Source organism: Panthera tigris, chromosome D1 (assembly GCF_018350195.1).
Source record: "Panthera tigris isolate Pti1 chromosome D1, P.tigris_Pti1_mat1.1, whole genome shotgun sequence".
Lineage (NCBI taxonomy): Eukaryota > Metazoa > Chordata > Mammalia > Carnivora > Felidae > Panthera > Panthera tigris.
In genome coordinates, this window is record NC_056669.1 from 19,936,147 (window position 1) to 19,961,529 (window position 25,383).

Here is a 25,383-nt window from a genome sequence, read left to right on the forward strand (position 1 = left end):
TTAGTCCACTAATTCTTAAGAGCAAAATCAAAGCCATCAATGGCTTACAATGCTATAATTCAATTATATCCAAAATATCTCCATTCAAGGAAATAGAATTTAAAAAGAAATTTTTTTTAATGTTTATTTTTGAGAGAGAGATACAGAGACAGAGTGCGAGCAGGGGAGGGGCAGAGAAAGAGAGAGAGAGAGGGAAACACAGAATCCCAAGCAGGCTCCAGGCCCTGAGCTGTCAGCACAGAGCCTGACGCGGGGCTTGAACTCACAAGCTGTGAGATCATGACCTGAGCTGAAGCTGGACGCTTAACCGACTAAGCCATCCAGGCACCCCAAATGCAGATTTTTTTTTTTAACTGCCTATTCCATTAGATAAAATAGAGGACTGAACGTATGGTTCCCTGTGCTGGTTGCCTGGTTTTCAACCCTCTTAAATGCCCAATATGACGGAGGTGACCTGACAAACTCACATCAGAAACAGCAACTCACATACACAAGTCATTCTCAACTTAGATTTTAGATACATATTGTGTGGTAGTGGGAGAGGGGCGGGGTACAACATCTGGTTGTTTGGTCATCGTTTTTAATCCTCCAGGTGATTTTATTACCTTTCCAACCATGATTGATAATCACTACACCTTCCTTTATTCTGTGCAGATGATATAATTAAACTTTAGTTTCTCCATTATAAAAGTAGAATAAATACCCCCCCCCTTCTCATCTGATCATTTCTAGAATAAATTCTATCCCAGACGATGGATTCAAAATCTATTTCATGGGCACTCATAACCATCCTATCAGCCCACCTCCTGGTGGACGTGTCTGTGGATGTAAGAAAAGAAGGTCTGGGGCGCCTGGGTGGCTCAGTCGGTTAAGCGCCGGTCTTCGGCTCAGGTCATGACCTCACGGCTCGTGGGTTTGAGCCCCACGTCAGGTTCTGTGCTGACACAGAGCCTGGAGCCTGCTTCGGATTCTGTGTCTCCTTCTCTCTGCCCCTACCCTGCTTGCGAGCCCTCTCCCTCCTCTCGCTCTCAAAAATAAATTTTTAAAAATTGTTAAGAAAGAAAAGAAGGGCCGGATCAGTATATCTACCTTCCTTATTGGGGAAATAGCTTGAAATTCATTACCGACTAATGTGGAATCATTTTCAAATAAGAAGGAAAGGTTATTAAATGAGGATGCCCTTAAACGCATTCCAGATTCAAACTGGTATTATTTAAAGTGCTCTAACCTGTTCTAACCTGTAGCTTATCTTTTCCCTTTTTTTTTTTTTTTTTTTTGATAGAACAAGAGAGATGAGGTAGATGAACATTTGAGATTTTCCCTTAATTCAGAAAATCCTTTTATAGTCTTAAAGGATTAGGGTCACATCCTTGCCTTGGTAACTAATAATAAAGCAAAGGAATGGATGTACTATATTCAGCTGAATTATCAAAACACTTAGCGGAATTCAATTTTGACCCAATTTTAGATGTTAATGTAATTTTTATGAAACTTAGGTGGAATTGTGAAGTTTGCTTCGTTGCCCATTTAAAAATATAAATAGGGGTGCCTGGGTGGCTCAGTTGGTTAACCGTCTGACTTTGGTTCAGGTCATGAGTTCAAGCCCCACGTCAGGCTCTGTGCTGACAGCTCAGAGCCTGGAGCCTGCTTCGGATTCTGTGTCTCCCTCTCTGCCCCTCTGCCACTTGCACTCTCTCTCTCTCTCTCTCTCTCAAAGATAAGTAAACATTAAACAATTTTTAAAAAATTTTTTAATATAAATTCAACAGTCCAGTATCTGTGAAAAATGCTTAGCCAGTAGTTTCCCCCAGACACGAACAATATTTTTCATTTATTTTTAAATGTGTTCTCCAAAGAAACCAATCTAGGAGAGGCAAATAATGAAGCCAAAGGAAACAGTTATATGTCTACTAATAAAAGTGAAAATAGCTTTATTATAAACTCTTTAATTGCGGATTTCTTTTTTTTTTAACATTTATTTTTGAGACAGAGAGAGAGAGAGAGCATGAACAGAGGAGGGTCAGAGAAAGAGGGAGACACAGAATCTGAAACGGGCTCCAGGCTCTGAGCTGTCAACACAGAGTCCGTCACGGGGCTCGAACCCGCAAGCAGCGAGATCATGACCTGAGCCGAAGTCGGACGCTCAACCGACTGAGCCACCCAGGTGCCCCTAACTGCTGATTTCTTGATTGGTAATTTTTCTTAGTAGTTGTAACTTAATTTACAAACAACATTGGGGTGAATTGACTGTCAGTGATTCCACAGCATAATTCTGTGTTATGCCAGTGAGGAAGCTTCAAAGCATTTTTGGCCCGCTCAATCTTTAAGCTCATGAATTAGTCTTTGAAGTGGCCATTGACCTTGTCTGCCACTTGGTCCAGGTTTAAATGTTGAAGGGCTTATTTATAATTATAATCGAAAGTGTTTCTTCATCATTTCCCAACATATATTTCCTTCATCTTACTCCATTTAAAAAAAAAAAAAAAAAGGTAGCAATTTAAAAATAAACAGGCTAAAAATCAGTTTGACCTAACAGTGATATGATACGTGTAACTTGTTTTACTGAATTATAGTCAATAGCATAGAATGACGTATTCCTTTCATTATCTATATATGAAATATGTGCAGGTCTTTCTGCCAATAGAGATTAAAAGTTCCCTTATGGGCAAGAACTATGCTTTGGACTTATCTTTTTTTTAGCTTATTTATTTATTTTGAGAGAGAGAGAGAGAGAGAGCGAGCATGAGCAGGGGTGGAGCAGGGAGAGAGAGAGGGAGAGAGAGAGGGAGAGAGAGAGGGAGACAGAGAGAGAATCTCAAGCAGGCTCCATACTGTCAGTGCACAGCCCGATGTGGGGCTCGAACCCAGGAACCGTGAGATCATGACCTGCGCTGAAGTTGGATGCTTAATCGACTGAGCCACCCAGGCGCCCCACTTTGTAGTTATTTTTAATCTTCGTGGTAATGAGCCTAACATACTACAAGGTCTCAGTAAATATATGGGAAATGAAAACTGAATCTCTTCCATCACCTCCAAACTTATTCTCTTCAGTATAAAGTTTATTTGAGGGGGAAATAGTATTTCCAGAGCAGTGGTTAGAAAGCCTCACTGGATATTAGATTCACCTGAGAAACGAATTGTAAAATGATTCTTGGCTTCCCCCAGACCAACTGACATCTCGGGGTAAGATCCTGAGAGCCGGTATTTTTCTTTCAAAGCTCCCCAAGTGATTCTAATATTTAGCCAAGATTGAGAGAATCCTTGATCTAACGGAGTGGCTCAGGGGCACCTGGGTGGCTCAGTTAGTTAAGCATCTGACATCTTGATTTTGGCTCACGTCATGATCTCCCGGTTCGTGAGATCGAGCCCCGCATCAGGCTCTGCGCTGACAGGGCAGAGCCTGCTTGGGATTCTCTCTCTCCTCGCCTCTCTCTCTCTGCCCCACTCTCTTGCAAAATAAATAAACAAACAAACATTCAAAACAACAACAACAGTGGTTCCCAAACGTTAGTGTGCATCAGAGCCAACTGGAGGGTTTATTAAGACAGACAGCTGGACCTAACCTAGGGTTTCTGATGTAGTAGGCATAGGGTGGGACCCAAGAATTTGAATTTTCTACATGGTTCTGAGTGATGCCACTTCTGCTATCAGGCCCACTGAGAACCATGGATCTTTTTTTCCCCTCAAACTTTTCGAAGGCACTAATGAGCCACCTCAGGATCTTGTTAAAATGCAGATTTCGATCGAGTAGGTCCGAGGCGAGACTTAATTAAGAGTGTTCATTTCGAACAAATTCCCAGGTGATGTCAAGGCTGCTGGACCACACATAAAGCACATACAGGGGTTTCCAGAGACCCAAAGTCAAAGTTGGGTACGTGAGTACCCACAGAGCATTGATGTTTTCAATGGCCGATAGGATTGTTCTGTGGGTTTGGGAGCAGGAGGTTAAGTATTGGGGGTGGCAGGTGCGGAAGTTACTGTTTTGGATTAAGCAGTATCTATCTGGAAGGTTTTCATATTTGAAAATCTATTGTCTCCTCCTAATTTCTTTGAAAAAGATGACAAGTGTCTTACAACTAGAAATACTGAAAGGACAAATGACACCTGTTGCCAAATGAATGACTTAATGTCAATTGCCATTACACAGCCAAGGAAACCAGCTTCTTAATGCATTTTATTGTTGCAAGCATCCCTGCCCAGTTGAGTAATACAGGGTCTTAAGTAGTGTATTGTATTTGGGAAGATTTGATAGTAAATCTAAGGGGCACCTGGGTGGCTCAGTTGGGTAAGCATCCAACTTCAGCTCAGCTCGTGATCTCATAGTTTTTGAGTTCGAGCCCTGCTTCGGACTCTGTGCTGACAGCTCAGAGCCTGGAGCCTGCTTCACATTCTGTGTCTCCCTCTCTTTCTGCCCCTACCCTGCGTACACTCTGTCTCTGTCTCTCTCAAGTAAATAAATAAACATTAAAATTTTTTTTTAAAAAAAGAAAGTAAATCTAAGAAATTTACATTTAAAGAAGTCAACTGTTTTTTTAAAAAACAAAACTCAAAAAAAAGCTGATTAAGTTCAGATGAAATCTAAAACCAGGAATAATAAAGAAAGCTCTGGAAATTAAGAATCATGCGAGAGGGGCGCCTGGGTGGCTCAGTGGGCTGAGCGTCCGACTTCAGCTCAGGTCATGGTCTCACAGTTTGTCGGTTCGAGCCCCACGTTGGGCTCTCTGCTGACAGCTCAGAGCCTGGAGCCTGCTTTGGATTCTGCGTCTCCCTCTCTCTCTGCCCCTCCCGCTCTCAAAATGAATAAACATTAAATTTTTAAAAAATTAAAAAAAAAAGAATCCTGAGAGAATCTACTACTACCACATAGTGTATTATAAAGTCTCGATAATTAAATACTAGGGTAACATTTAATGCATATACAGACATTAAAAAGTGGTAGAAAGTCTAGAAACAGAGCCAAATTGCATACGGGAGTATAGGATATGATACTACGATTCAACGAAGCAGGATCTCAAGTCAGTGAGGAAATGATGGCTTGTTCGATAAATGGGTAGCCATCTGGGCAAAAATGAAGTCATATCCATACCTCATATCATACAACAAGCTAAATTCCAAATGGGTCTAATATTTAATTGAAAAAATTAAACCGTAAAAATACTAGGTGGAAAAAAAACAAAACAAGAAAATTCTCCTATAACCTCAAAATGGTTCACAGTCCAAAATCTATAAAAGACCGAGAAATTTGACTACATATCAAAAACTTCTGCAGAGAAAAAGCCTAAGGAAGTCAAAATATAAAGAACAAAGTAGAAAAATACTTCTAATTCATATCATAGATGGAACACTAATATCTCCAATATATAAAGAGCTCCTAGAAATCAAGACCAAAAAATCCCAATATAAAAATACACAAAGGCGGGAATAGATAATTCACAGAAAAGTTAATACCTGTATCTATGAAACATGAAAAGATCCCCAACCTCAGTCATTAGGCCTCAGCCTTTAGGCCAAAACAGTACAGAATAGTTGGTGAGAGAATAAATTAGTATAATTGATACGGAAGACATTTTGTTAATATCTATTTAAAATACAAATACATTTACTCCTTGAAAAAGTAAAGCATAATGGCTAATAGACTTTTGAGCCACGGCAGCTGGCACTGACACCTGCTAGCTGTCTGACCGTGGGCAGGTGGCTTAACCTCTATGTGCCTCAGTTTCCTCATCCTTAAAAAAATAAATAATAGTACTTTCCTCCCAGAATTATTAAGAAGATTAAATCAATGGGTTAATATAGGGAGTGTGCTTAGATCAATGCCTGGCTTATAGCAAACACTACACAAGTGTTAGCAATGATTATGATTTTTTTTTTTTTTTAAGTAGGCTCTGTGCCCGGCATGGAGCCCAAAGCGGGGCTTGGACTCACGACCCTGAGAACAAGATGTGAGCTGAGATCAAGAGTTGGACACTTGGGGCACCTGGGTAGCTCAGTCTGTTAAGTGTCTGACTCTTCATTTTGCCTCAGGTCATGGTCTTATGGTTCGCGGGATCAAGCCCCGCACTGGGCTCTGTGATGACAGCACAGGGCCTGCTTGGGATTCTCTCTCTCCTCTCTCTGCCCCTCCCCCTTTTGCACGCTCTCTCAAAACAAATAAATAAACATTAAAAAAAGAGAGAGAGAGAGGCGCCTGGGTGGCTCAGTCGGTTGAGCTTCTGACTTCGACTCAGGTCACGACCTTGTGGTCTGTGAGTTCGAGCCCCACGTCGGGCTCTGTGCTGCTGACAGCTCAGGGCCTGAAGCCTGCTTCGGATTCTGTGTCTCCCTCTCTCTCTGCCCCTCCCCCACTCATGCTCTGTCTCTCTCTTTCTGTCAAAAATAAACAAACATTAAAAAAAAAAGAGTTGGACACTTACCCGACTGAGCTCCCCAGGCACCCCGCAATGATTATTTTTATTTGACCCAATACATTCCACTCCTAGGCATTTTTCCTAGTTATGTATGTGCAGTTTTTAAATAAATCGTGTATAGGATTATTCATTCAGCCTTATTTCTAATACCCAAATGTCTACTATTTGGGGCATACTGAAATTATAGTACATCCATAAAGTAGAGGACATTGTAACTGTTAAGAAAAAAAAAAAAAAAAGAATGGGGATGTTCTCCATGACCTCTTATGGATAACTTATCAGGGCTTATTAACAGAGAAAGTAAAGGTGTAGAAGAATGGCACATACAGTGTAAAAAAAGTGAGGAAGAATAAAGATACACGTTTTGTTCGGAACGCATAAAAAACCCTGATAGGACTGGCGGGCGTTAATTGCAGAGGGTGGACGGGGGACAGAGTGAGAGCACAGCTTTTCCCTTTATATCCTTTGATAGCTGCTCTCTTTTGAACCATGCCTATGGATCCACAATACACAACATCTTGTAATAACCCTTGTAACTATACACCCCCGAGTGCTTGGGGGTGACCTAAAATGCATTCTCTGCTTTTAAATAATGACTCAGAACCACCGACTTTTCAATTCAATTGCTCCGCAATTTTTTGTGTGTGCCATTTTTCACACATCTGCTGATCGTACATTAAAATGCACTGGAAATCACCTTGAAATGCACGAGAAGATCTTTATCACATGCCGTGGAAAGCAAGGAACTGACATAAAAACGCACACACACTAGAGGGCACCTAAGGATCACAGTCAGCCAGGAGCTTTGCTGGTGAGTGTTCAAGGCTTAACTTTTTTATTCATGGTTTGTTCAGCGTTTGCCGGAAACGCACCAGGATTTGAGCCCATGTATGATCTATCATGAAAAGAAAGTCGGGTCTTGAAAAAGGAGCTACCTTTGTGTCTTGATTCCAGAATGACTCTGAAGACTGATAAAGGTGAAATCTAGCATGCCTGGAAAACAGCAGGAACAGCTTTAGACACGCTATTCGTCTCCTGGCCTTCCTTAGAAAGTACAGATGCTTTTCAAGTGCAAATACAGAAACGTTATTCAGTCGCCCTATAGCCTTGAAGCCAATATAAAGCCCTGTAAGTATCCACTACCCATTTTGAAGGTCAACGTACGTTTGTGGCTCTTGCTGCGACAGCAGGTCAGTCAGCCCACACGCCTTTAATGAGCACCAACGATGTGCTCGGTGCTGTGCTCGGCCTCTAACAGAAAACAAGACACACAGAGCCTAGTCTTCAAGGAGCTTACCTTCCAGTCACGTGACAGAGGCAAGAAACGTGTAACAAAATAATTTCAAACGCCAATAAAAGCCTCAGAGGATGCTGAATAGCTACTTAATAAAATGACGAGGGGGAGCCTAACTGGGATGGTTGGGTTCTTGGGAAGGGCTCGGAGACGTCGTCCAAGTTGAGGCGCGGACGGACGGGAAAGGGAAAATGTCGGGAGCTCTGGGGGACCAGCTTCGTTCGGTCTGTGCCCGCCTTGGGAGCAGCGTTCTCCCGTAGGGGCAACACGATGTCATGGGAGAAAAAAACAAAACCAACACAAAGCGCTAGTTTGGGAGTCAGACCATCATGGATTATACAGCCTGGCTCCCCCGACGTCCTAGGTGGTGGCACTTCCTAGACATCTGAGCAAGGGATTCTTTAAACCTTACCTTCTTCATCTATTACGTGGGGTCAACGTCTGCCTTGGAGGCTTATTGGAAAAAAAGTTATACAAAGCCCCCGACGCACTGCAGACACTCAGCAGAGGGAAGCTGTTACCAACACTGGGCATTCCGAAGCCACGGCTTCTAAACAGATTGTTTTCTTTTTTCAGGTTACAGTGACGCAAAAGGAAAGGGATGGGGCTTCAGGTGGGATAAGAAAGTGTAGCTAAAAGCATAGCATGTAAATGCCCTGCCAGCCCGGTCGACGGCAGGACCCCCAGAAGACCGTCCGCGAAGCGGGCAGGCGGAGGGACACTTCACACTTGCCATGTTGTAGGTCAGACTCAGACTCTCAGACTCGCACACCCTCTCCGAGACCCAGCCCCTTCCTGCTGCTTCAGTCTTTTTATTTTTTGTCATCCTCCCCCTTGCATCTTCTGGGAGCTCACGGCTCCCCGAACCCAGCATCTCCCCTGTGTTTCTGGCCACACTGATGGACGACCCTTCCCTATCTTGTTTGCTTAGGAAAACTGTACCCCCCTCTTGCGATGCAGCTCAAAGGCCTCGGCCTGGTACCACAGGTTCAGGGTTATTGGGATGACCGAATGAGATACTATGTGTGAAAGCCTTGCACGGGCATGTCGCCCTACATGTCTATTATTATTGACATTTAATTTGAACTTAGTCTCCCACTAGAGAAGATTAAGAGTTAAGTGATACATTGCTTGCCTTTTCCATAGTTTCAGCCTTAGCAAGATGTTTGGCTGTCTAGAAAATCAGGCTTTACCTTTAAATGATGATCATCTTTTTCTGAACACACCTGGCTAGAAACGTAGAATCCCGTTCTAGAGAATTCTTCCAGTCTGATGGCATGTTCGAGTCTCACCTCTTTATGCTGGTAAAAACGTTTCTTCTCCAGCGTAAGTACTCTGTGCGTTCACTGATTGGCCTTTTTTTTTTCTTCTGCCCCGTGCAACCGCAACAAGAACACTTACTTACGACAGCATAATTTAAATTGAACTTTACGGTTTTGTCCAGTGTGTTGCTTAAGGCGTCTTTCCGCGCGTGCTGTTTAGCACTGGCTTGGGCTACCAGTTGTATGATCCATGGAGGGGCACTCCATTAACTCCATGTGGCTGAGGAGGGATCCACAAAAAGAGAGCCTTGCCACGTAACGAAAGCATGCCCTTTCGAAAGCCAGAAGTGATCGTAACACGAGTAATCGTGTCTCAGGACAGCTTGCACAGAGGCGCCCGGTGTGCCCAACCCTTCCGGGCCCTCTTGCCCAGGCCATACGGCGTGGCTCTGTGGTAAGGTCGGGAGCTGTGGCAACGGGAAGAAGCCGTTCTTTTGCGGCTGTCGGTATATCTGCTCTTCAGGACCTCCTGGCCCCGTGGCAAGCCCACAGAGTAAAGAGTGGGTACCAAGGAGCAGCTGCTGTAGTAGAGACACGTACGGCCCCGAAGGAACACAGAAGAAAAAGTGCGCAAGTCTGGCAGGGGAAGTCAGAGAGGGCTTCACAGAAGAGGCAGTCGTTAAACAGATTCTTTACAAAGCAGCAGAAGGTAGCAAGTGGCGGTGGGCGGAAAAAGTATTGAGGCCTAGGGAGTGAAGTGCAATGGTGTAAAAGCAATGAGAGGATGCTGGGGCGCCTGGGTGGCTCCGTCGGTTGAGCGGCCGACTTCGGCTCAGGTCATGATCTCCTGGTTCGTGAGTTCGAGCCCCGCGTCGGGCTCTGTGCTGACGGCCTGGAGCCTGCTTAGGATTCTGTGTCTCCCTCTCTCTCTGCCCCACCCCCACTTGTGCTGTCTCTGTCTCTCAAAAATAAACAAATGTTAAAAATAAATTTTTTTAGAAAAGCATTGAGAGGATGCTGTTTATGTAGAAGCCCCCTGGTACAGTGGGAACCTCTAGGATACAGGTCAGGAATGGTATTTGGTCAATCAATCAAATAAAGTGGCTTGGGTGCCTGGGTGGTTCAGTTGGTTAAGGATCTCACTCTTTTTTTTTTTTTTAATGTTTATTTTTGAGAGGGAGAGAGAGTGTGAGCAGGGGAGGGGCAGAGAGAGAGACACGGAATCCGAAGCAGGCTCCAGGCTCCGAGCCGTCAGCACAGACCCTGACACGGGGCTCGAACTCACGAGCCGTGAGATCATGACCTGAGCTGAAGTCGGATGCTTAACCGACGGAGCCACCCAGGCGCCCCAAGCATCTTACTCTGGATTTCGGCTCAGCTCACGATCTCAGTTTCATGAGTTCAAGCCCCATGTAGGGCTCTGGGCTGGCCTAGCAGAGCCTGGTTGGGATTCTCTCTCTCTCTCTCTCTCTCTCTCTCTGCCCCTCCGCCTCCCCACTCCTGCTCTGCCTCTCTCAAAATAAATAAATAAACCTAAGAAAAAAGCAGTCAAAGCAGATATGAAAAATGATAATCTGAGATAGTTGATTTTCGCATAAAGTATATAAACATACATTAATTCACCAACCTTTAACAGAGGGGCCAAGGCCTCTTCTGTCCGTGCATATGCTGCCAGGGTATTGCATCATCTTTCCTGAATCAGTCTGAGAGCTAAGATTTATACTTTGGATTTCTTACAAGCACAGGGAAAACTTAAAAAGCCTAGGATCAGGGGCGCCTGGGTGGCTCAGTCAGTTTAGCGTCCGACTCTTGATTTCAGCTCAGGTCATGATCTTGTGGTTTATGGGATCAGGCCCCATGTCGGGCTGTATGGTGACAGCAAGGATTCTCTGCTTGGGATTCTCTCTCTCTCTCCCTCTCTCTCTGCCCCACACCCAGCTTGCTCTCTGTCTCTCTCAAAATAAATAAATAAACATTAAAAAAAAAAAAAAAAGCCTAGGATCTAAGAACATAATCTTTGATTTTGCTAATAACCATTTCCATAATCTTTTACAGCTTTCCCCCTGCCCTACTTGTCATTTTGCCTTTTGCTTTACTGGGTCATTCTAAGTTATTTTACTTAGTTGTCATGAAAATAATGACTCTCTGTTCACACACAGATTTCTCCAAATAATCCGACCTTCCAATGAATTTTGTAATTTTAATAACACGTAGAATAGAAATCAACAGGTTTGCAAACAAATGTAGAAAGAACTGGTAAACATACAGTTCAACTACCGGAGACAGAAATACCAAGGCATCCTAGAGGGCAGCTGGCCAGTCATGGCATCTGGCTGTGGGCATTAGTTGGGATATCTTTTTTGGTTTTTTCTAATATTTTTGAAAAAGAGAGAGCGAGCAAGGGAGGGGCAGAGAGAGAGGGAGACACAGAATCAGAAGCAGGCTCCAGGCTCTGAGCTGTCAGCACAGAGCCCGACGCGGGGCTCGAACTCATGGACCATGAGATCATGACCCAAGCTGAAGTCGGACGCTCAACTGATTGAGCCACCCAGGCGCCCCAGGATATCTTAAAGAAGGACTAGAGGGTATTACTTAATCCAGTAAATTGAGACGACGAATACTTCCGTGTTGCGTGGGACTAGATTGCGTGGATGGGAGTGTAGGTATTTAGGCAGAGAAACTGGCTGGTGCCTTTCATGCAGGCCCTTGTAGGTCACTGTAATGCAGGGGCTCTCAGAATGTGGTCCCTGGATCAGCGTCAGCATTGCCTGGGAACTTATTAGACGTGCAAATTCTTGGGCCCCATCCTATAGTTCTTGAATCAGAAACTCTGGGGCGAGGCCCAGGAATCTATTTTATTTTTTAATTTTGGAGAGAGTGCACACACAAGCGGGGGAGAGGGAGAGAGAGAAAATCTTAGGCTCTGTGCTCAGTGCACAGTCTGACACGGGGCTCCATCCCACGACCCTGAGATCAGGACCTGAGCTGAAACCAAGAATTAGACACTCAACCCACTGAGCCACCCAGGCGCCTCCCCCGCCCCCAGCAATGTTTTAATAAACGCTCCAAGTGATTCCAATAGATGCTCAAGATTTAGAATGCTGCGCTAAGGAAGTATCTTTTCCTCTACACGACGTAGAATCATTGAAGGATTTTGGCAAGGGAACAATTTGAATGATGTGGTCATCCAGGGGTCCCACGTCCATATTCTTAGTTGTGTTATATAGAACTCAGGCTGCTGGTTAATCGAACACAAAATCTCTTTCATATTCTTGAAAACAGTTAATTGCATCGTTCATTTGCCTATATTTATTACCAGCTTATGGTGGGTCAGGCATTGTCTTAGGTACTTAGAATACATCACTGAACCAAATTCCAAAAAATTCCAACCACCATGGGGCTAACTTTCTAGTAGGAGGAGACAGACAATAGACAGAATAGATAAATCAGTGCAAGGGAGAGAACTAGAGCAGAGAAACGGTGAATTTGGGGCTGGGGGGGAAATTATGGTTTTAAAGAGGTCATGAAGGAGGTGAGAGAAACGAACCTAATGACCAAGGTAAGACTTGTTACAAAAGGGAAAGTACAAAGTGCCAAGGCCATAAGCTCAGGTGCATCTATTGTTAAGTAACCTCTGAGGAGTCAAGGAGGGCTTCCTGGAGGAAGTTATATTTCAGCCAAGGCTGGAACAGGAACAGTGAATGGGATTGGTCAGAATAAATCAGGGGAAGAGGGGTTTCTCAGCAAAGGATGGCCTATGTGCGGACCTACACATAATGGTACATGTGGCCCAACCACAGAACTGAGAAAATACGGTGTGAAAAGACCAAGAAGTATAGGATGCAGGGCCTTACAAACCTTTAAAGATTAAGGACAACGGAAAAGTGCTGAAGGTTTGTTTTTGTTTTTTTTTTCATTTCTTTATTTTTGAGGGAGAGAGCACAAGTGGGGAGGGGCAGAGAGAGAAGGAGACAGAATCCAAAGCAGGCTCCAGGCTCTGAGCTGTCAGCACCGAGCCAGCGGGACCGGAACCCATGAACTGTGAGATCATGACCTGAGCCGAAGTCGGACATTTAACCGACTGAGCCACCCAGGCGCCCCTGAAGGTTTTTTTAAGTTTGTTTATTTTTTGAGAGAGAGAGAGAGAGAGAGAGAGAGAGAATGAATATCTCAAGCAGGCTCCACACTGTCAGAGCAGAGCCTGACATGGGGCTCGAACTCATAACCCATGAGATTATGACCTGAGCTGAGGTCGTAGCTTAACCCACTGAGCCACCCAGGCGCCCCACTGAAGGGTTTTTTAAAGTGGTGGCTTAGCATAATTAGTTCAGGGGTTTTTTAAGCTGCGGTATCTTATAGGGAGAATGAATGTAAAAAATAATAGATCCAGAGGTCTCGAGGCCCTCAAATTCTTATTGAACACATACTTGTGAAATACATTAGGAAGTGATCGGCAGGCACGGAGAAAGCGGCCCACGGGAGCCAAAGTATCTCACGTGTATTGTCTCTAAACAGCTGAATAATTACTACAGGTCCCCAGACAATCCAAGTAGCTGTGCGACATATCGGAGGTGGAGCCCCACCACGGCAGGCTCTCTGGACCGCCACGCCTCCACCTGTTTTGCTGGCCACGTATGAACAGAGGTGGCAGCACCCATGTGAGTGGGTGGGGACTGACACCGAGCGGAATGTATGAGAAATAGGACAGAATTAATACAGCAGATCGCTCGTCAGCCAAGTTAACAAACGCTCATTGAATCCGGCGATCATGCACCGAAGGGAGGGTTTCAAAAGCAGACGTGTTGGGGTGAGGGTGGGCGAACGCTACATTTCAGAAATCAGACTCCTTGACCTGCTTTAATTTGGGCACGTGCTGGTTAATACCCTCAAGGAATAACAAGGAAACAAATTAATAGTGGGGCTCCCAATAAAGTTAAAAAAAACACACACACACAACATCAAGGATTAAAGGAGCCAAACATCCAGCGATTGCAGGATTTAAGGCTAATAATACGCTTTGCAAACACAATTCAGCATGTGTCGTGCAGATACGCTAATTCACATATCGTTCTTGGTTAAAGCCTCAACTTTTTTGTGCGGTGCCGATTCTCTCTGAGAACCTGCCCAGTTTCTTTGAGAGAGAAGCCGCAGCCCAGTCTAGCTCAGCTGTAGTCAATCTGAGTTGCTTTCCTTCCTACAAACCCTCACTTCAAAGCAAGGAACATAATGTACAATTTTTTAATGGCTCTAGACCCAGGCACTCAGGCTCTCTGCTCTGCGCCTTACCTCAGTGTAAACACCTAATCAGGATTGCCCGCGCTTCATCAATAGCAGCCAAATGCAATTCGAGAACCACAAGCCTTTGAAGTCCTCCCAGCAAAGGCCGGTTTTCTAGTCTGGGATAATGACATGCCATGATTGCTGTCTTTGTTGTATCTTTTCAGTAGAGAAGCAATTATAGGCCCCAATTTAACAGAATAGACATTACGCAGCTTATGATGCTCAAAATGCAATTTCATTTGATCATTTTCTCGATTTGATTGGTATTAATAGAATGGTTCACAAAAAAAAAAAAAAATAGCTGGCAGAGGTTGTGTCCCACTCCACTTTCAAAGAGATAACGTAGAAAGAAGCATGCTTTACGTGCTCGGAGTCTCTCGCTGGGGTGATTCAGACACGGAGTCCACCGAAACAGCGTGTGGATGGAAATATCACGCAGCCCACATTCTCTGGGGAAGGCAGCGTAGGGCAATGCGTTTTTAATTTGTAAATTCTTTACCAGAGGCCGTGTAGGGGATCCCATTACTGGTCATCAAACCATCGATATCACCAGTGAAAAACTGAGTTAACGAAACCAAGTCCCCTTCCCAGAAGTCCAGGGAATCAAACATCCTAGTGGAGGCTCTAGGAGATCAACCCAACTTTTTCTCCCAGGCTCCAGATAACGTTTTTGCCCAAGACGTCGCTCGTTTGAGGTTGGAAAAAGGATTATTTCCTTGACTGCTTAGGCAGCCTATTTAGACTCTTTTTAATTTTTTTCATGTTTCTTTGTTTTTGAAGGAGAGACAGAACATGAGCTGGGGAGGGGCAGAGAGAGAGAGGGAGACACGGAATCGGAAGCAGGTTCCGGGCTCTGAGCTGTCAGCACAGAGCCCCACGAGGGGCTGGAACTCAAGAACTGTGAGATCATGACCTGAGCCAAAGTCGGACGCTTAACCGACTGAGCCACCCAGGCGCCAACCCCCCCCCCCAACTTTTTTTTTTTTTTTTTAAACTCTGTTGGCCTTCATTTCTCCTCCAGGAAAGAGATGATTTTACTTTTAAATGAGTGGTGTTTCCTTTTAACATCACGGCAACAAGGGATGGAAACTTTTACAGTAAGAGGAGCAAAAGCTGTAAAACCCTAATGCTTGTATAATCCCCTTGTGTTTCTTGAACCGGTGCCATGAGAGGGACGGAGACATGGGCATCATGACACAGTGGTTCCTGACCTTGGGTGGCAGCATTCATCTTTCTTAACTATCTCAGTGCAAGTTACACTCTTTCATGGTGTTGGGAAGCTTTCCTTTCGAGGAGTAGGTAATCCTTCAAAATCTGATCAGTCCCATTTGTAATCAGAAAAATCTCCATGATCCAACGGCACAAGTCGCTCCGTGTATTTACCAGGATGGTTCGAGCATCAACAAGTTTTGTTTTCATTTTTCCCCATTTTCAGATCAACCTCTAAGTACAGGCGCCCTGAGGAATGAGGTTATCTTTACTGTCAGTCGCTGACTTATTAATATGTAACAAATATTTCCCGCTCTTCCCTGTATTGACTCTGCATGTATGCGGAGTACAGAGCAGCAGGAGAATGGGAACACGTGAACGCACACAACGGACCCTAAACCCCATGCTTCTTCCAGGATTACACGGCTCGCTCCTCGTCACGCTACGCAGCCCACCGGGGACAATTTAATAAAACAAGTATAAGATGCAAAACCTAAATTTAAAAGTTATAGCAGTTTCGAAAGGGCAAGCTCGACATTAATGAGCCATCAGGCACGGTGGCCAAAGGAACCCAAACTGGGTAGCCTGTCCCAGGACGAATGGCAAAGAAATCTCGCCACCGCACCCGTGAATAAGAGGAGGTTTATAGCAAAGGCATCACAGTCGGCTTCTATTATTTGGGGCCATCGTCTGAACGAGCCAAACAGTCTCATTTTGTTTGACTTACTCCATTATTTCAGAAGGAAGCAGGCTAGAAATTACAGGAAGATGTATTTCTGCTCTCATAGGAAGAAATTTTATAGCAACTGGGTGGCTCAGTGATGCGACAGTATGTTCACCATCCACGAAACAGGGATTAAGAGAGCTAGTGTTTTACTCCATGGGATGGTCAAGAGGACCAAGTCTCCTACAGAAAAAAAGGAATATTCTCAAGCCACCTTATGCCTTCTCCCCTCCTTAGTCCACAGAAGGTCTTTAAACCTACAGTGACACAGACGGGCGTGTGTTTATTTTATTTTGAGAGAGAGAGAGGGAGGGCGTGCGTGCACATGTGCACACACATGAGCAGGAGAGAAGAGCAGAGGGGGGAGAGGGAAGGGGAGAGAATCCCAAGCAGGCTGCACACTCAGGAGGGAGCCCGACCCAGGGATCGATTCCAGGACCCTGGGATCATGACCTGAGCTGAAATCAAGAGTTGGATGCTCAGGGCACCTGGGTGGCTCCGTCGGTTAAGCGTCCGACGACTTCCGCTCGGGTCATGATCTCGCGGTCCATGAGTTCGAGCCCCGCGTCAGGCTCTGTGCTGACAGCTCAGAGCCCGGAGCCTGCTTCGGATTCTGTGTCTCCCTCTCTCTCTGCCCCTCCCCCATCCATGCTCTGTCTCTGTCTCAAAAATAAATAAACATTAAAAAAAAAAAAAAAGAGTTGGATGCTCAACCATCTGAGCTGTGCAGGTGCCCCCTGGGGCATGTGTCTAAATAGCAAATGGATGGTATAGAAGTACTATGGTTATACTGGATTACCTCTAGAATCTTTTACCAACATTAAGACTGTATCACTTCAGGGTCGCCTGATATCTTGTCATTCCAACATCTGACTAAAGTCGAGAAGCTCACTCTCCATCATTCAAATTCACTAAGTGCCAACATTACAAATTCTGCAAGTCAAAGATGATATTGCTCTTTATGTTTTTACGTTTTTAATTTTTTTAACGTTTATTCATTTTTGAGAGAGAGACAGAACATGGGCAGGGGAGGGGCAGAGAGACAGGGAGACACAGAATCTGAAGCAGGCTCCGGGCTGTGAGCTGTCAGCACAGAGCCCGACACGGGGCTCGAACCCACCAACCGTGACCCGAGCTGAAGCTGGACGCTCAACCGACTGAGCCACCCAGGCGCCCCAAAGATGATATCTGTAATAAGTGAGTTACTTGAGCAAAATTGCGAAATATGAGGCTCTGGAATTAGACTGTTTGGTGCCTCTACTTACTAGCTGTTGACTCTGGGCAAGTTACTTAACCTCTCTGAGAGATGATAATCAGATCATCTGTTAATAGTTAATAGTTACATGCCTGATCAGCTTTAATATATTATAACTGATAGAATATATGCTAAGTGCTTAGGACAGCTACTAGCACACCATGCACATCCAACGAATATTGTTATTTCTGTTGTTGTTGTCGCTATCTTCAAGTACAGCGTTATTTCACTACATTAGTATCTCATTTGATATACTCGACATTTGTTGCTACATTCAGTTCAGGTAACTGTTCCAAAACTGGGTCCCCTGAGTATATATCAAACATTTAAAGTACAGGGCGTCTGGGTGGCTCAGTCGGTTAAGCGTCCAACTCTTGATCTCAGCTCGGGCCATGATCTCACGGTTCGGGAGTTCGAGCCCCACATCAGGGTCTGTGCTGACAGTGCAGAGCCTGCTTGCGATTCTCTCTCCCTTCTCTCTCTGCCCCTACCCCACTCTTGCTCTCTCAATAAATAACTTTTAAAAGTTTTTTAATAAAAAAAAATAGTAGTTTGACCTCAAATCACCAATTCTCACATCGTGCCTACAGGAGGAAACGTTATTTATTCCCATTTTCCTTAGGAACAATCCAGGTCCCTGAAGACCGAGATAGATCCTTGAACCAAAAAGAAAACACAGCCCTTCAGGGTCTCTTTCTAGGTTACACAGATGGGCCTCGTGGCTCTAAGACTAAGAAGAAACTTGTTAACATGCTCTCTCTGTTTTACCCTCTTAGATCTCCTACTCCATCAGTGTAACCGACAAGACGTCCATTCAGAATGCCAAAGAGACTGAAAACGCTGCCATTGATCCTGTAGACAAATGGCATCAAAGAGCCCAACAGTTAAAGGTTACTCGCTAGACTGAATTTTAAATGGGTTTCGAGGGTTACTGCTAAATATCAATAATATCCACCACTGACTTATTACTTACAGGTGTATTTTTTTTTTTAAGGTTTCTTATTTTGAGAAAGAGAGTGCGAGTGGGAGAGGCACAGAGAGGGAGACATAGGATCCAAAGCAGGCTCCAGGCTCTGAGCTGTCAGATGCTTAACCGACTGAGCCACCCAGGCACCTCTATTTACAGGTCTATTCTTATGCCTGAGAATAGTTACCCACCATAGGTAAAACTGATTTCTGCCCAGATGGGCAGAATTGCAATTGCTGGGTCGTAGGGTAGTTCTATTTTTAGTTTTTTGAGGAACCTCCATACTGTTTTCCAGAGTGGCTGCACCAGCTTGCATTCCCACCATTTGTTTATTTTATTTTTTTGAGGTTTGTTTATTTTTGGGGGGGAGGGGGCAGGCAGAGGATCCAAAGAGGGCTCTGTGCTGACAGCAGAGAGCCCAATGTGGGGCTTGAACCCACCAACCACAAGATCATGACCTGAGCCGAAGTCAGACACTTAACCCACAGAGCCACCCAGGTGGCCCAGAACTCATTTGTTTATAACCCACTCCTGAATGAAGATAAAGAGGAGCCAAGCATCTCATGACCGTTAGACCTAACATGGCAGCAATACGGGGTGGCCCATGGGATGCTTCCAAAGGATTTGTTCATTTCAAAAGGATTTGTTAATTCCCTGCTGCATCCTACACGCCAGTCAGGCGTTCAGCATACCAATGCTGCAGGCTGCCTTTCCTTTTCCTCTTCAACTACCCAAATCTAGTGCCTTCTTTCCGGATGGAAGACCATGGCACCCGAGACATGAACATCTCAAGAAAAAGACACCGGAAACAAGGTCCCGAGACAATTTAAATTTATGCACCCTCACTTTAAAAATACTGACAACTGATGGTCGTCATAATCATTTTTTTTCTTTTTTTGAATTTTTTAAATGTTTCTTTTTGAGCGGGGCGGGGGGGGGGGGGGGGGGACAGAGAGAGAGGGAGTCACAGAATCCGAAGCAGGCTCCAGGCTCCCAGCTGTCAGCCCAGAGCCCGATGCGGGGCTCAAACCCACAAACAGCGAGATCATGACCTGAGCTGAAGTCGGATGCTTAACCAACTGAGCCACCCAGATGCCCCATCATCATTATTTTCTATGGAAGCATCCTACTTGTGCCTAAGGTCTCTACTTTAAACCAACTAATCGCTCTTCACTCTACCTTTCCACATAGGTCTTGTCCTGAATCATTCTGTGCTGTCCTGTGAATGTTCCTGGGAATTCCAAATCCCAGTTCCATTGTGTATCCAGAACTAGACCCAGTACTTTGCTGACTAGTGTGAGGGAGCACATTCTCAATAGCAGAAGATCCTTTCCCAGGCATGGAACAGGTCACCAATAGAAAAAAATGCAAAGTTCTCCAATTAAGTAAAGCTTCAAAAAAAAAAAAAAATGAAATAGGAGATTTGCTTTCTTGCCACTCTAAAATAACTCTTGGGGCGCCTGGGTGACTCAGTCATTTAAGCGTCTCTTTTTTTTTTTTTTTACGTTTATTTTTGAGACAGACAGAGCATGAACGGGCGAGGGGCAGACAGAGAGGGAGACACAGAATCAGAAGCAGGCTCCAGGCTCTGAGTCATCAGCCCAGAGCCCGACGCGGGGCTCGAACTCACGGTCTGTGAGATCATGACCTGAGCTGAAGTCGGACACTCAACCGACCGAGCCACCCAGTCGCCCCTAAGCGTCTGACTCTTGACTTCAGCTCAGGTCATGAGCTCACGGATCCTGAGATCAAGCCCCAGATCAGGCTCCATGGTGACATCACGGAGCCTGCTTGGGATTCTCTCTCTGTCCCCCACCCCTACCCCACTCATGTGCATGAGAGCTCTCTCTCTCAAAAATAAACAAACTTAAAAAAAAAATAACTACTGGGATGCCTGGGTGGCTCAGTTGGTTAAGCATCCAGCTCTTGATTTTGGCTCATGATCTCATGGTTCAGGAGAGCTCTCTCTCAAAAATAAACATTTAAAAAATAATGAAATAACTGTTGACTTTCTAGGCAAAGGAAGGACAGGGTATGTAGGATCTTTGACTAGTTAATGTCAAGTTCCTTGTAATCACATCCTAAGTAACTTCTCACCTTCCCAAAGACCTATTATTTTGCTTTTGGCTCCAATACTGTCAAGACTTCTTGACGTCTTTTGTTCATCTGAACACAGAACCCTCCCTTCCTGATGCTATAAATTAGAGCCAGTTAATACGTGTGCTCTAAGTTTTCTTACTATTATCCGAAGGAATTTCTAACCCAAGTTCAAAGTATTTGCGTTTCATTGTTAATAAACACAACAGACACTTCTCAACGTCAGAGCTGACCCTGGAGCCCAGGCACAACCCTCAGGACGCCAGGGTCGATCGGGGTCACTAAGGACAAGAACAGCTTTTGTTTTAAAGCAGATGAACCTTTGGTTAAGACGACCATGCATCCTCCTCTCTGCTTATGGCATAGCAACAGGAAAGCCGCCAAAGAGAAACAGCCAGACGCTGCCTTTTGCGGGGTTGGGGACAAACTACCCTTGGATGGCACGGTATGAACAAACGTTAATAACGAAGTGCGGATCTTACTAAGAAATCATCCTCCCAGCGTGAGGCACCAGGATTCCCCGACGCAAACGCTGTTCCAATGGACGTGGGTGTGTGTGGGCCAGGGAACCCTAGTGCCATTAAGCCGTTATTCTGAGTGCATGTGGCATGGACCGGTTGTGAGTGTTGGTAACAAAAGAACCCCGTTGAGAGCAGGATAAAATAGAGGATTCCAGCGCTGATGGAGATTAAATAGCCTGAGAATGGCTTTGTATATTACCTTGAGGGAACTCAGGTCTTGTGACCTAAAAAGTGACACCTGGCACCTCAATTGTAGGGAAATAAATCTTCAGGAAACCACACAGCTCAAGTAGCCTGCTCACAAGGTGAGAGAAATCACAGCAAGCCCGTAAATGTCTTCCCTTCTGGGGACTGAAATGCCATCTCTGGGCACTTACGCTCACGTGAATAATAGCGGATTTAACACTCGAGACAATTGAAGTTTCCTCAAATGAGGAGTCCTCTGCCTTGTTGACAAAGCCCCCTATGAAGAGTACTACTGTAATCTGAATCGTCAGCAGCAAAGGTGGGACATGATTAAAACCAAGTGGTAACCCAAGATTTTGGGTCTGGGACCCCAGAGAAAGAATTCTTGGTAGCTTTTTTTTTTCCCCCTCTTTGTCGGTGGGAATGAGGAGGGAGGACTAGGATGGCAGCAGAAAGAATTCCTGTTCGCTTATTTTTCTAGCAATGAAAAGGCTGGACAAGTTTCTTTTTAATTGTTTGTTTATTTTGAGAGAGGAAGAGAGCCGGAGATAGAGTGTGAGCCAGGGAGGGGCAGAGAGCGAGGGATGTTCCCAAGCAGGCTCCTCACTGTCAGCACAGAGCCCAACGCAGGGCTCGATCTCACTCGCGACTGGGAGATCATGACCTGAGCTGAAATCGAGAGTCAGACGCTTAACCGGAAATCAAGAGTCAGACGCTTAACCGACCGAGCCACCCAGGCGCCCAGAACAGATACTCTTCTATGTGACACCATCAGCATCAGTAAATATTTAGAGATCATAGCAAAGGTGACTTTTCTTTTTTGCCTTCATAAACAGGGATGACAGCCATGAAAAGAGCCACCGTGTTTCATTAACACACTGACACGACTGTAAAATAGCCGTTTTCTTCTGGGTCCACTTTAAGGAACGATGCTCTTGGATTATCTATTTGCAGAGCCTCTGTGCCCACATTTCTCCCGTGCAGCTCCATATACCACATGGAAGGAAAACGGTTTTTCTTTAATGTTTATTTTTGAGAGGGAATTGGGGGGCGGGGGGGGAAGACACAGAATCCGAAGCAGGCTCCAGGCTCTGAGCAGTCAGCACCGAGCCCGATGCAGGGCTCAAACTCATGAACCACGAGATCATAACCTGAGCCGAAGTCAGATGCTTAACCAACTGAGCCACCCAGGTGCCCCTTTCTTAACTGAAATACAAAAAAAAGGAAGTTTTTCTTTTTTCGAGTACCAAAGGTAAAAATGTAAAGTTTAGACGAGCTAATCAGAGCCTGGCCAATCCTCCAGAAAGCTCAAATTCTGAGGAGAACATAGTCTAAATTTCAGATAAGCCATTCTGACTTAAAAATCTGACATGCAAAGTAATATTGTATATTACTGTGTTAATATACACCTAATCATTATAAGGAGACTTCATTAGAAACAGAATGCCATTTATTATTACAGAGAACAGGATGTCCTAGTAATTCTATCAGAAAAGTGAAAAAAAAGTTGAACTCACTGCAATAATTTGATCATTGTTCATAGCAAGCTTAAACAATTTGAGCAAAAAAAAAAAAAAAAAAAAAAAAAAAAAAGGGTGTTTTCCCCCCCTCGAGTGATCCAGGTAACTTGGATTTTTCAATTAACATTGCATAGATACAGGCCATATTTTTTAGTAGGTGTTCAGAAAGGAAAAAATATGGCACAGGTATATTCCACACTGATGCATATGGTCTTTACTATTTTTACTAAGCATTTAATCATTCTTTTCCAAAGGCCTCTTAACTCTGCTAGTTTTTCACAAAGTAATGAGTGCTTTATTCCTTGGAAAATATTTCTAAATGGCTTAGCACAATATAGTTACATAGTGTATCTATTATACCAGGAGTACATTTTGTTGTTACAAGACTTTGAAAAGCATAAAGACCTTTCTGAAATTGAAATATTTCCCCCAGATGTTTGATTGCCTAAGTACAGGCTATATTAAGGAACTGAAGCAAAACAACCCTTGTGGTTTCACAGATGTCCTATCACAGTGCGGCCTCCTTTATAATCCTCTGAATAAAATCTAATTTGTTTCATCTGGTGAAGAGGTCATTTCTAGCTTCTGACCCATATGAGTAAGAAGATCTGATCATCTAAATTGTATCTCCTATTAGATTTGTACCCGGTTGGTAAGCAGATCACTGATGTCCCTTCTGGTTAAGATGTTTAAAAATATTCGTCTTAGTTAGAATAAACTTGCATATTTTGGTATAGATTTGCACCTTCTTTGTAATGCAGCCCTGTAGAGGTAAAGCGCCTTCCCCTCCCCACCCTGTGGTGATATGTCATTTTACATTTGAAGTCAAAGACTAGTGCTGAATATAAAGCCCATTCTAAGCTCTCTTCTTCTTTCTAGAAAATTCATAATCTGAAACTGCCAAGAGGAATTACTCAATCACTCTCATATCCTGAAATTAGGAAAGGTCCCCCCTCTCCCCCCATTCATAATCTCCTTTCGATTCTGTGGTCACTTCCCAGAAGTCTTAACTGGCAATTTGGAAAATACTAATATAAATTGTGAAGCATGCTGATCATTTAGCTTTACGTTAACCAAAGGTCTCTTTTTAGAATCACCAAGAACACTGGTCTCACTGTGAAAGTGCAAAATCAAACAACCTACTGAGACGTCAGTCTTCTGAAACCACCAACGGTCAGCAGCCTTCCAGAAAACCAGCCAAGCACAAGATCCGGAAACAGCACCGACGCCAGCGTGGCCTGAAGTCTTTGGTGACTGAGGAGCTGGCTGTCTGTCAGGGAAACCAGAATAGCACTCCCAGACAGCAACCGAACCAGAATAAGCCCACTGATCCTTCAATAAAGCACGAAACAACTGTAATTATGAATGCCCCGAATGATGATTTACAAGACTCAAGTGCACTGAGGAGCCGGGATCCCAAAGTAACCTCCAACAAACTTGGCCCAGCACAGCAGGCTTCTGATAAGGCATCGTATAACAACTCTACTGGATATCAGTCAGTGACAGATGTTCACAAACAAAGAGGACACGAAGGCCAAGAAGAGAAAAGACCGTCACATCGGCAGCCACACATCCACACTCTTTCCAATGTGGGCTTGAACCACCTAAACGAGCTTAGTAAGAGACAAGTGCCCCTGAGCCAGAAAGGCTCACAGTCTGTTCCTACGGTAAATGTTAATGGATCAACCACAAATAGGAAGCAACCCAAGCAGATTTACACAGAGACGAAATATAAGAACTTAGAAATATTATGGTAAGAATTCCCTTTTCCCAACTTTTTCCTAGAGGAGCTATGAGAGACCACTGGAGACAGGAGAAGGTGTGGGTCATGGGGACGGTCAAGGGAGAGGAAAACATCGCCTAGCAATGTCCTTGGCTCTGATTTCTGCCTCACATAGCCCACTTGCGAGGTATTTCTTTTCTTCCTCCCAGTCTCCTCTACTTTTCCCACTGTAGTTAAGCCAGAGGTTGGAGGGATGGGAGGAGAGAGGACCCAATTTAAAAAAAAAAAAAAATCAGTATATTTTGAGGGTTACAAGTAATGTTTGGAGGAAACGGTCTCCAACGTGGTTATCCTAAGGAAATATAGGTATGCCCCCAAATACCATCATTTACCAAAATGACAACAATAATCCAACAATAAGGAAACGTTAATGATGGTATTTAATGTCACGCAACCATTAAAAAGCTTTGGTTATAAAGAAACACTTCTATAGGGGCGCCTGGGTGGCTCAGAAGGTTAAGGGTCCAACTTCGGCTCAGGTCATGATCTTGCAATTTATGGGTTCGAGCCCCACCTCGGGCTCTGTGCTGACAGGTCAGAGCCTGGAGCCTGCTTCGGATTCTGTGTCTCCCTGTCTGCCCCTCCCCCGGCTCGTGCTCTTTCTCAAAAATAAACATGAAAAAAACCTATTTTAAAGAAATACTTCTATAAAAAGCAAACAGTAAGGTGCAAATTTACACCTAAGGAGTAGGAGCTCTACTATGCAGAAATAGGCACAAACGAGGAAAAATGCATCAAAATGTCCATAGCAGTTATTTCTGGCAAGAGAAATTGGACTTATTTTTAATGTCCTCTGCATACTTTCTGAATCTGAATTGTTCAAGTTCCCTGCAGTGTAGATGTATTGCTTCCATCATCAGACCAAAAAAAAAAAAAAG

General features: G+C 44.4%; 1 protein-coding gene across 8 annotated transcripts in view; it reads left to right on the plus strand.

Moving 5' to 3' along the window:
• JHY (junctional cadherin complex regulator) overlaps window positions 1–25,383 on the plus strand; it is a 59,820-nt gene that overhangs the window by 16,741 nt on the left and 17,696 nt on the right. For 5 of the 8 annotated variants that reach the window (XM_042959211.1, XM_042959216.1, XM_042959214.1 and 2 more), the window contains exons 4-5: window positions 18,208–18,321; window positions 23,814–24,475. In XM_042959211.1, the coding sequence (XP_042815145.1) occupies window positions 18,208–18,321; window positions 23,814–24,475 (776 nt within the window). Of the gene's footprint in view, window positions 1–7,261; window positions 7,769–18,207; window positions 18,322–23,813; window positions 24,476–25,383 lie in introns of those variants that run through there. The other 3 variants (XM_042959215.1, XM_042959217.1, XM_042959218.1) reach the window with 2 other exon arrangements.